Source organism: Melozone crissalis, unplaced genomic scaffold (assembly GCF_028551555.1).
Source record: "Melozone crissalis strain CALT ecotype California unplaced genomic scaffold, PUWL_Pcris_2 ptg000004l_1, whole genome shotgun sequence".
NCBI classification, from domain to species: domain Eukaryota; kingdom Metazoa; phylum Chordata; class Aves; order Passeriformes; family Passerellidae; genus Melozone; species Melozone crissalis.
Window position 1 is genome coordinate 38,933,349 of NW_026535782.1, and position 12,208 is coordinate 38,945,556.

The 12,208-nt window shown below is 38.9% G+C and overlaps 1 protein-coding gene across 4 annotated transcripts in view; it reads left to right on the forward strand.

The window, feature by feature from the left end:
• The window catches only part of CNOT4 (CCR4-NOT transcription complex subunit 4), a 75,872-nt gene that overhangs the window by 22,303 nt on the left and 41,361 nt on the right, over positions 1-12,208 (forward strand). For all 4 annotated transcript variants that reach the window (XM_054278350.1, XM_054278366.1, XM_054278359.1 and 1 more), the window contains exon 2: positions 10,113-10,356. In XM_054278350.1, coding sequence (XP_054134325.1) covers positions 10,183-10,356 — 174 coding nt within the window. In that variant the 5' untranslated portion in view covers positions 10,113-10,182. The remainder of the gene's footprint in view (positions 1-10,112; positions 10,357-12,208) is intronic.

Genomic DNA, 12,208 nt, shown 5'->3' on the forward strand with positions numbered 1-12,208 from the left:
TTGGATTCTTTGTAAGTATCCACATGATTTTGGAGTGAAATGAATTTTTTTTACCTAAGTTAATGTTAGACATAAAAGTACAAACTCCTAGGGGAGGCACTGACATAGGTGCTTCACAGTTTGTGACTAGGGAAGGGATGCAGTAATAGTTTGTGTTTTACTAGTATAAGACAGCATTTCCAATGTAGTCTGTGGCTTTACTTTATGCCAGTCGTCTAATTTCTGGCATCAGCTGCCAGTGAGTTTCAAGATGGAATTGTGGGCACTGAGAAGTGCTTGGACTTTGACAAAGAGTTTTTATTCTTCTGAGCTCAATGGTTTGCATTATTACTTGATTAGCAGAAACACTCAAGCTGGAATCACTACTCATCCAGAACCTATAGATGAGCTATATAAGGCTTTCTTTCTCTGTCTTGAACTTGTTTGGGTGCTTTTCTCCCCTTTCTCCCCCAACCCAACCACAAAGTCTTTTTGCTTTCATGGATTATGGAAAAACATGAGAGATTTAATACTTTTGTTGCTAAGAAATCAGTAATTAGGCTGATATTATGTTCATGTTTGCTGTTTAAAATGACTTGAAAGTGGCATCATAACTGTTGCTCTGTAAAGGCCAAGTTATTTGAAAATATTGGACAACTGCGTTAAAGCCTAATAAAAACATTTTAATTGAGAAGGTGAAGAAGAAACAAATAAACATTAAATACTCTTACCTGTTTCTTGAAGGTTGTTTTAAATAAATTTTTAACACATACATAAGAAACTTAGAGAAGTACTTAAAATTTCTTCTGTCTCAGATTTTCTCGTGTCTTAGTTAGCATCCTTGAAATTGGGAAAGCAATGGAAGGGAACTGAGGGGTAGTTACTAATCCCAGCTGGATCTCCCATATCCTCATTCTGAAGTGTATTCAGCTGTGTTATTAAGCTTCAGAGTGAATAATTCTTAGTTTTATTCATGTCTCAGTAACAAGGAAGAAAGGTTATCTTTTACATTGATTTGTACTCTTTCTATTGAAGAAAAACCGCTCAAACAGTCTGTGAAATCACAAACAATGTTCAAGGGGACTCTTGGCTAGAGACAAGGGATGTGGGGTGGTCAATCCCCCCACTTAAACAGAAAATTTACTGCTTGCTGTGTGTCTTGTGTGAGGGTTTTTTGATAATACTAGTATGTGGCTGCTACACTTCCCTGGTTTATTATCACTTTGTTATCACTTAATATTGCTGTGACAACTTGGCACTTCATAAGGAGAATTAAAGAATTTGGAAAGTTCCTGATACACTTAGCAGGTTGAGAAAAGAAGCCATAACCTGTGATCATGCTGATTTGGATTTTAGAGCTCATTTTCCTACTAGCTGTTTTGGTAATTCTTACTGGCTGCAGGAATATATGTGTGTCTTTATAGTGCATGGTGCTGCAAATAAGAGTGCATATCTCTTCAGTGTCATCAGCTTCTATCCCCCTTTTTTGTGCTTGTTCCCCCCTGCCCCTAGCAGTTCTAACTTTCTAAGTATTATTCCCAAGATAGTTTCAGAAGTGTGTGTGTTGGCTACTGGATACTATTCCCCCAATAGCAAAAGTGCTGCCTGTTAATGATTAAAAATCTTAGAATCTTTGTAAAAAATCTAGAGAAAAAGTTAATGTGTAGTGTGCTTTTGCTCTTATGACAAGTTACATTTGTTTGGTTATGCTCTGTGTGGTACTGTTTCTGTACCTGCTTCTTCAGGGCAAATAAGAGAATTCTTCTGCTATAGAGAAAGGCAATTATCTAATGGATACTTAAATCTCTGGAGATCTGTTTGCAGGAGTTTTAACTGAATTTTCTTTTTCTTCATTTGGATAACATATATATCCAGGAACAAATAAGAAAACTGCTTACAGGTTTTTTGCACTGGACAGTAAAACTGCTGTAGTTTTAAGGAGTACAGCTGGATAAGCAGGCTAGGACTTCTAAAGATGCTGCGGTGGTCTTCTTCATGCTGCACTGTGAAAATGCAAATCAAGAGGTTTTTTTATAATGTGAAAGCTGAGCTGTCCTTGAATGCAAGTTAAAAAAAAAAAAAAATTACATGCTTAATTCTGAGCATACTGTGTTGGTGTTCTGTGCCAGATTGTTCTTCAGTGGTGGTATGACTTTGAGATCAGACCAGTTGGAATATTAAGTCTGTGTGAACTAATGCAGCTGGAGCAACAGGTCAAAAGTAAATCCTTCTGGAAAATTATCCAGAAGGTAATGGCTGCAGGCTGAGTTATGCAAATGGGTTATATTCAAATACAGTCTTAGTCTTACAGCCTCAAGTGGGCTGATTTTCCTGTGTATGTAAGAATTTCTGGGTCATTGCTCTTTAAAGGATGTGGAGTTCTTCAGACCTGTGCTGTCCTTTCTAATTGGATCTGAGAATATTTGCCATTATTATTAAGAATGCTATCTAGTACAAACTAACACAAGAAACTTTTGTTATAGAATGGCATGTTCTCACCTCTTCTGTGAAGAAAGAAATGGACTGATAAAAACTCTGATACCTGGGAGCCTGGAACAAATGCTGGGGTTTTTTTTTTTCATCTTTTGGGTGAAGGCATCCTACAGAAATGTGAATAGCCTGAATGGTGCCAGGAGATCAAATGAAAATGGGAGATGGTGAGAGGATTACCTAGGAGACAGGAAGAGAGAGCTGAGCTGTCATGGGAGATGGAAGAATATCCTGAATGGTAGGGCAGAGGGGAAGGGTATTGGTGGTGTGGTGACTGGGGGTGGCATGTTGAATTTTTGTGAATTTTGGAGTTTAAGTTCTAAATTGATCTGCAGATACATGTCTCAGTGTATGTAGCACCTTAGTAGGAACTAGATAGAACACAACATTGTGGAAAACTTGTACTGTGGCACAGTGATGTGTAGACACCCCAACTGCAAAGCAGGTGTTTCATGCTGGAGTGCTGTGTGAGCACCATAAAGACCCTCCATTCCCCAAACAGCCTGTTTATAGCCACCTGTGGTTGCTGTGTGATTGGCAAGTTGGTATATCTAGATCATGTTTCTGACAGTGACTGGTAGCAGATGCTCTGAGGAGAGGCTACAAGGCATGGAGTAGTAGCCTTTTTCCCAGTACTGAGAGATTTAGGGATTTCAGAGTAGTTCAGATGGAACATATTTAATACTAAATGAGAGCAAACAGATTTATTTTTGTTTTAGTATTACATGCTATGGTCTCTGCAACATCCTCTGACAGCAACTTGTGATATATGATTTGCTGTATACAAATGTGTTGAGGTATAGCTACTTTGCTTCACTTGTTGCTTGAGCACCTACTTTGTCAGAAGGAAATAGCCATGCTGGAATATATATACCAATATTACATGGTCTCTGTGTGTGACAGAGACTTAAACTATGTAAACTAATAATTGTATAGCCCATTTCTAGGTCATTATCCAATTGCTTTAGACATGTAATATCTCTGTATAGTGATGCTGTAAGTACAGAAAATAAAAAATAGAGGCCTGCAGAAAGTGGAAGAAAAGGAATCCTAGAACTGAATGTGATTGAATGTGGGAAATTAATTTTACAATTAGAAGCCAATATTATGCTTGTGATTTCATTGAGTGAGATGACCTACGTGCTGGGATAGTGTTGTCTTGTATAATTATGTCCAGACCTTTATGAGCTTGTGGATGAATTTGTCAAAATCTTACTTGGCCTTTTCTCCTTCTGAATAAATTGTCTTGATTCTGTTAATGACTTGTAAGAAAGTAAGTTATCTGAGTAAATAATATCTTACTTGGCATTCATGTGTCACTGTAGCCCTTTATGCAGTGTTCTGGGTGCTGTAACAATAAGCCAATAATGACCAATTCTTGGTTCAGTTTAAATGAGAGAAAAGTATCTTTTTGTGGTCTGTAACTTCTTTTTCTTTGCCATGTAACTGTCTTAAAATAGTTTGTGTTCACTTTGGGTTTATAAAGAATGATTAGTTCCTTTTTCATTTAGCAGGAGTCATCTGACTATTTTTGTTATTAGCGGTCTTGAAGGCATGAGGTAGAAACTTCTCAGGTGCTTTCTTTGGCTGTGTTGCACTGTTGCTGAACATGCTGCTTGAGCAGTTGCTACTTCTAGATGTTTGTTTCTGTGTTTTCACAATACTTGAGCCAGCTTCTGTATGGCTGTGTGATGGAGATGGAGGATGGATTTAGTTAAGTATTCATGATGCAAAGATAGTTATGCTTTGGTCTTTTGGTTCAAGTGATGGTACAGCTACTTATGCTGGCAGAATTTGAAGTCTGAGACCATGAGGGTGAGCTCCCTAGGCACCTGTAGGGAGACACAAAGCAGGGGAGTGTCTAGAGGCTTCAGTTTTGACCTCTGAGCTAAATAACTTGGGGATAATCCTAGCCAGTGTAACAGTGTTTTCAGAAGTACTCAGATGACTGCGTGATTCCTGGTCGTACTTTCCAAACATTTGGGACTTTGTCAGCGTCTTAACTTTTCTTAGAAGTTGTTTGTCCTGCAATCAAAATGTAGCTGTAGATTACAAACACAGTAGTAAACATCCCAGAAAGAGACCGTGGGGGATGATGGACTTTGTAATTACAGGACGTGATTTTACAATCCGTAGTACATTTAGCTTTAAATGTTCAGCACAGTCAGGAAATAGAAGTAGGAAGTGAACTTTTCATTGGTCTCAAATGAAAATTAGCTTGGATAAATTCAGGAGCCTGCTTGCTTGCTACTGAAGTGTCTTTGTTTCCAGTCAGTAACAGAGCCATAAAACTCAGAAAAGCATAGCCCCTTTTCAGTACTCCTGAAAATGTTGGCTGTCTCATATGTCAGTGTTGCTAACCAGGTGATTGTAAAATATTACTGTATTTTGATGTGAGTGAAGGGCTGGTGGAAGAAAGGGACTTCTCTTCTTTGGTAGGGCTCAAAAAAGAAAGGCATGTCAAAAAGATGGAAAATTATGTGGAAGTTTCACAGATTCTTCGGAATTGTGTGGATGACTTTGTGAAAACAGCTAGACTTGTGTCTGTTACAGGGATTTGGTATGTGCATATGTGAACTTTCTGCCATATGGATTATCTGCTAACTCACCGAATCTCCCTCAATTCTGTTTTTAAATCAGTAAAAATTGGCTTTTCTTTCTAGTGTGCCTATGAAAGGTTTTAATGTGAAGCTTCAATGCAATGAAGTGATAGCCTTTCTTACTTGCACTCTGAAGAAGGTGGGTGTTTTCCTTCTAGCAGTCACTAGTGGAAGCAGGCTGTCTTAAATGTGCCTCAGCCAACTTAAACGTACCCCCCTGGCAAAGCTGGCCAGAAGGAGAGTGCTGTGCTGACAGAGCTGCTGATTCTCCCCTGCTTCAAGGAAGGGATAACCCATTATTGCTGCTGTTTGCAGTCTGCTTGTCCTTCTCCCTCCAGCTTGTGTGTGGATCAACACGGAGGTGGAGCATAGAAAGGGACGTGATCCTTCAGCAGAGTGGGAGCAGGGGTCTTGCCGGGGGAGCTGCCTTCCCAGTAGCATTGTGTGGGCAAGCATCTGCATACACTGAGGTTTTGAGACTTCTCATGGCTGATAGTTTCAAGAGATACAAGGCCAGGAAAAAAGCATGGGTTTCTGTTTGCTTAAGTTTAATGAGCCCTTACTAAAGGTTCAGTGCAAAGACTCCAACCTGTTTCACTTCAAGTGTCAGGTATGTTTGAACTTTAAGTGAAACATTAGCTAATGCATGTCTGGATATTTTTTTCCTTCAAGAGGCCCTGAGTCTCCAAATACTTTCTGGGATGTGAGTCTTTACTGAGTTTTTTCATAACTAGATTTTGAGAGCTTTTGTCTGTGACACTTGAGTTTTCTTAAAGCAAGTAGCAAGGCTGGATTCAGTCCATTGTGTGAGAAGAAGAATGTGTCTGTATTCTCTGGAGCTAGCTGCCCCTCTGGAGGAGAACTTAAACTTTAAGGGACATGTTTACTAAAATGAACTGCCAGCAAATGGAGATGTTCTCATGTCTGCTTTAGAGAGATGAGGAGTGTGTGTCAAGTCTCAAACTGTTGAGGAAAAACAAGGCATAATAAGTTTATTTTTTCCCCTGATTCCTCCCCTCCTTTTTTATGACCCCTTTTAAAATTAGGTAGGGAAAATATACTGCTGGAAGTTAAATTTGCTTGCTCACCTCAAGTGCAAAAGAGAAAGGCAACAAGCATCTGCATCCTAAATGGGCTGAAATCACTAGGTATATTAGAAGTTATGTTTAGGTAAGCACCCTCAAAATAGTAGGATCACTTTTTCCTCAACTGCAAAGTCCAGAGGATTTTATCAGGAGTAACAATTGTTTGGTGAAGCTGATTAGACACAGCTGTCATCTGCTAAGTAAGCATTTAAAGTTAATAAAAATGTCTCCATTTTTTCCATTCCGTATGTGTTTGGAAAGGAACTTATTAGTTGGTACAGTACAAGGCATAAAGCACAGAACTTCATATTTCTGTAGTTTGGATATTACCTTTTACAAAATCACTGCACCTAAAGCATGCTGCTGGACATTGTCCGCTTCTGCTTCATCTCTGTGCGAATATTTTGGTAGAGTGTCCTGTAAACAGGATGGCGAACTGTTGGAGCCATGTTTGACTTCAGTCATTGGAGTTTTGGATATGTATGTACAGATTCTATCTGCTTGTAAGGCATGTGTAGATGTGCACAATCTTCTTCCTTTTCTCCTGAGACGTGATTAATTTCATCTCTTTGAACTTGATCCCAAAGACAAAATACTCTGGATCAAGCACAACATATAATACTGCCTTTTGTTTTTTGCTATTGCTTTATTACTTTTCCCGTGCTGTTTATCTGGAATTGTTTGGAATAGTCTTAGAGCTGACTGGTTACTCTGTGTTTCTTAGTAGGGCATGAACTGTATGCAGAATGCATTTTTGATGCCTTACTCTGCATGTTATTCCAGTTTTGAAAAGAAACAAGTGCTGTTCCGATGCAGATTTCAGACACAAATCCTGGTTTATAAACCCTTCTGAAATGGAGACACACTCCAGTGGAGAATCCCTAAATGGGATGCTTGAATGGTCTGTGGCCAAGTAAATAAATATTTCCTCAGTTTCAAGAAACATGGCACACAGCTGCTCCTTACTCCTTGTTGTAAAATAACGGGCCATTTGCTGACTGAAGCAAGCTATTGACATTATTGCTAGCAGCTGCTGAACTCTTGGTGTTAACTTAAACAGCTCATAAATGTTAATTATGTTGCAGTTTTGTTAGAGCTCATCTGCATATCCCAGAGGCACTAGCTAATATGTCATGCTTTTTATCCACGTGAACTGATGACATTTCTTAGTGGAGATTCCAAATAATAACTTCCTAAGTCAGTTCAGTGATTTTACTGTAGCGGTGAAAGTTTCTCTTTTAACTACGGTTTCACTAGTACTATTATAGCTTTACTTAAATGTGTTTCAATTGGCTCAGAGCTGCTGAGCATGTGGTGGATTGAGTATGAAGTATAAAGGAATATACTGAGTGCTCACTGACCTGTTGTTGGGAGATCTGTGACAAACTTTAATCCGAAGCCAAACTGAACAAAATTTGTTGAGTTTATCCCTTTGGTTTAAAGTCATTTTCATACTGTTACGGTTTTCTTGCTGTACAAGTGTGAAAAGCTTACACAAAGTCTTTACAGGCTACTGTAAAAGTGTGTGTTATCTGCCTAATAACCACTTAAATGATGTTTTGGGGCCTTTTAACAGTCCCTCCAGTCCCTTCCATTTTTCAGCCAGTGGGGAAGTGTTCTTTAAAACAAAGCTCCCAAAGAAAGTAATCCTTTTTTCCCTTCAGGTCAGATTCTGCTAGCATTCTTTGTAGGAAATGCTGGTAAACTTCCAGAACCTGGTTTTGAGACTGTCAAAATGATTGTGAATATAGTATGAATGAAAGCACAGATAATGAAATGAAAGCTGCTGTATTATCATCCAAGTTTAACTTTTTGATTGTAGTCGTTGTGACAGTCAGAAAGAGGACAGTGTTGTTGCTCGTGCATGCTATATAGAGAAGTTATACTTTCAGTATCTAATAGTTGTTCTCTCATGCTTACTTTTTTGTGGTCATGCAGTGGACCTTTTTCTCTCAAGGGCAGTGGTATATGTTTACCAGAGGTACACTTTGTGCTTGGAGGATATGCTGCCTACCAAACTAGCTGGAATTGCAGGTAATCTGGTCTTCTGGTCTCAGCCTGTGTTTGCAGGTTAACCTGGTGACAATGCAGCCATTCCCATACAAAGCTATACACTCTCTGCTATGTATTTGGATGGTGCTTTGATTGCTTGTATGGTTTTTCATCCCCAGGGTTCTTTCCTGGCTGCTTGTAGAGGAATTTCTGTCCCTGAAGTGGTGTGCAGATAGGAATGAGTGTTGTAGACTGATGCTAGACAGATCTGATCCAGTAAGGTGGGGGGTCCCAGCTTGAGCTGGAACCTCTTGGTCTTTTTAAGATGGACTTCATGCAAGGAAGTGTGATATAGGGTGAGGAAGATCAAAATACAACCAATTGTTTGGTTTTTCTTTTTTAGGGGGGATGGGGAAAGTATCAAATCAGTGCTATGTAAGGCTAACATCAGACCATACTGAAATCTGTAAGCAAGGGTTTGATCTCACAACAATTCAGTCATCTTATTTCCAGGGACAGAATTAAATGTCTCTCTTCCTCAGACAGAGGTGTGTGAGAATTGGTTTCTGGATTTTCTCATAAAAGCCTGGAGAAATACTGGATAGTACACAATCCAGCAGCTTTTGGTTAGAAATGAAACAGAAAACTTTTTGGTAGAGGGGGGACTCCAGATTGTGTGTGTGCATTTCAGTTATAATTCCATTAGTGATGTTTTGGGGAAAACATGATTGTAAAAAGAATTCTGTATTTTAAAAACTTTAGAGTTCACTTATTTCTAAAGAAGGGGTGTAGTTCATTAAAGCTAGTGTGATAATCCAGGTATCAATTCTGGTCACATCTTTTCAGTATTTATCAATGGGTTTTTAGTTTTTGTTCATTTGTTCCTTTTATTTTTCTTCCAAAGGTCCACCTAAAAATTCTGTTGTTGCCCTTGATTTCTGCCCCATCTACATGCATATCTCATGCAGCAGATGGAGACAGCTTGTTGAGATTGGACACAATTTCGTATATCCAGAGTGTCGCTTAAAAGAAATTGAAAGAAAACACCCACATGAATTTTCTCAGTGACTCCAAGTGTCTTGTTTTGAGTCTGAAAGTAAATTTCCTGTGCTGCATCCTTAAATGGAGAATAGAAGCATACTCAAATGGCTGATTTCAGGAAATTAATAGTGACTTGAATATTGGCCTTCTTCAAAATTCTGGTTCAGAAATATCTTCTTGTGGCTGCACTCAAAATTAAAACTGGAGCCTTTTCAACCACATTGTGTGTATTTTGGCTTTGGTGTGAGTTGGGTGCTGATGAAAAAGATAGCTGACTTGGATGGAAGTTTGACGCATGTAGAAAGATGTGTACCTGAAAAATCATGGCTAATGAAGTAGTCCTAAGGCTGATCTCAGATCAGTCTCTGGATCAAAACAATGAGATAGACAAAAGACATAAATTATCCTGAGTAAGAAGCTTTCCTTGGTTTTGTTTGTTAATTCTGTAACCTCAAAAGTTTGAATGGATGACCTAAATGTTACTGCAAATCTCATTGTTCCAAGTCTCTTCCAAGCAAAGGAATAAATTGTTCATAAACATTAAGTCCCGCATTCAAGGATTTGACTTTGGGTTTGTAAAGGACTTCAAGAAAGCAGTAGTTAAAGGAGGTTTATGTACATACCATACAACAGTGTGTGGTATACACTGATTTCTGTGCAATCTGCATTTTGAAATCCAAACAGGCCAGTGAACTACCAAAGTGCTTGTCTGTCCAGGTGGGGAGGGTGCATCACCAGTACCACCTTTTTATTACTTGTAAGGCTTGCAAGTAGGAAAAGACAATCAAATTGATTGGCAGAAACTTGTGTTTTAGTACTTGTGTGGGGAGGAGAAAAGTGATGAAAACCTGAAATGTTAAAAGGTACGAAAGAAAAGTTGTACACAGTTTTAATAATATTTTTTCTTTTTATTTCCCTCTTACAGACCTTCAAGTGCTGACCTTCTTGGTCTATTAAGTTATTATAAACTTTTGCTGCTCTGCGAACATATAAAGATGTCTCGCAGCCCTGACGCTAAGGAAGACCCTGTGGAATGCCCTCTTTGCATGGAGCCTCTAGAAATTGATGACATCAATTTCTTCCCTTGCACCTGTGGGTACCAAATCTGTCGTTTCTGTTGGCATCGTATTCGCACTGATGAGAATGGACTTTGTCCTGCTTGCAGAAAGGTAAATCCCTGGAACAGCGGCTTGTCTTGCATATTTCACAAGGCTTTTGTATTGTGTTGGTACCAAAGACATCCTTTTCCTTGAGGGAAACAATCATCTAGCCATGGCCTAGATCAAGGGTGAGGTGTTGGATCTTTCAGGTTCTGTCTCCATATGTATTGAAGCTGTTACAACACAGCTGGTCTTGGTTTATTAAATTCAGAACCGGATTGGTAGGGGAAGCTTCGGGTCAGAACCAAGGCATGCTGATGCTGTGAGAACTGCTAAAAATAAAAATCCTTTGAGTTGGGGTACTAATGCATTTACAGAGTCTTTTCAGGAAGAATAGTGAGTGTTCCAGCATTGGGTTTACTGAGAGCTAAGGTTCTGTTAAACTGAAGAGCTGACTGAGAAGCAAATTTATAGAGCACCTACTTGTTTTGTTGTGGCACTGGAGCTTTTTAATTCATATTTTAGTGGATACTAAATGTATAAAAATCTTTGGAAAGATATCCAGTGGTGTTAAATTTTGAAGCATTTCAAAGTCTAGACTGTTTGTCTAGTATTCTGATCTTGTTGACAGATGCTTGAAGGTAGTACTTGATACCTCCCTGTGTCTTGATGTCTGGCTGATTTGGTTAGCCACAGCTGTAAATGTCAACTTCACTAAGTTGCCTGTTATTTCTTTTGAATTATTTTATTTCTCTTTCTAGTGTTTTGCTTAAACTCATTATTTCCTTTTCTTCAGTGTTTAATAAAATTCCTTTTCAGTATTTTCTTGTCTTTAATGACTTCCCTTGACTGTAACTTTCTTGCCTGGCCTTTCTCTTCTTGTAGTTGCAGCTACTTATGTCTTCTTGTTCTCCTACTATTTAATCCTGTTTAATGATCCTGTCCCTAGTTTATGCCTCTGTTGTCTTCCTGTCTCATGTTACAGCTTCTTTTTCAGACCCCCAGTAATCTTACTTGGTCTCACTATCTTTATTCACTGCCACAATATTTTATAAGCACTTCCAGTCATATTTTCTTGCTGCTCTTTTGAGCTTTGGCCACGCTAGAGCTGCTACTGTTGACTTGTGTTTGGATGCCTCTGAAAGCCTGAAGGTTTTCCCACAGCAACATGTTTGTTTAAAATTTCTGTAAATTTGCTGCAATATTTGAGCTCCGTGTTCTGCAAGATAGATCCACGTGTTATCAGCCAAATCCTTCTCCACTTGGGATACCTGCTGTAGATGACACATGCTGTATAGTAATTTCCTGCAGTACAAGAAGATTTCTACTCTTCTGATACAGCATGACATTTCTGGAATTTCCTTGTCTAAGTCGCTTTGTTTTCCTGGATTGGTTATACTACTTTTTAACTGGTTGTTATTTGAAGTTTGTGAAATGTATTTGAAGAATCACAGAAGCAGTGTGCTAGTCACTGGTTTTGGGTATCTGAATTCTTTAAAATATGGTGGCCTCTTAATGTGGAATACTCTGCCCTATGGTTGGATGTGCAAGTATTATGGTTGGATGCGCAAGCCTAATTGGATACAGTTTGTACAGAAAAACTGTTCATGAGGAAACCTCGAGTAAGGGCTGTGATTGGAGTGAAACATACTGGCCACTCCTGGAGAGAAAGGAGACATCATCTTTCATAACAGATGAGGATTATGTTGATATATTCTTCATTTATGGATTGCAAGATATTCTTGAGTGGATTTGGAACTGTCGCTGGATTGTAAGAGACTGGCCTCAGGAAGTCCGGCTGAGGAGGACATCTCTTCTGTGGCACAAAGACATTGTCATGCAGAGACCACACCAGGACCTTGGGAATAAATCCTCTTGAGCTACAGAGTTACAGCATTAAATAAATGAAGAAGGCATCTTT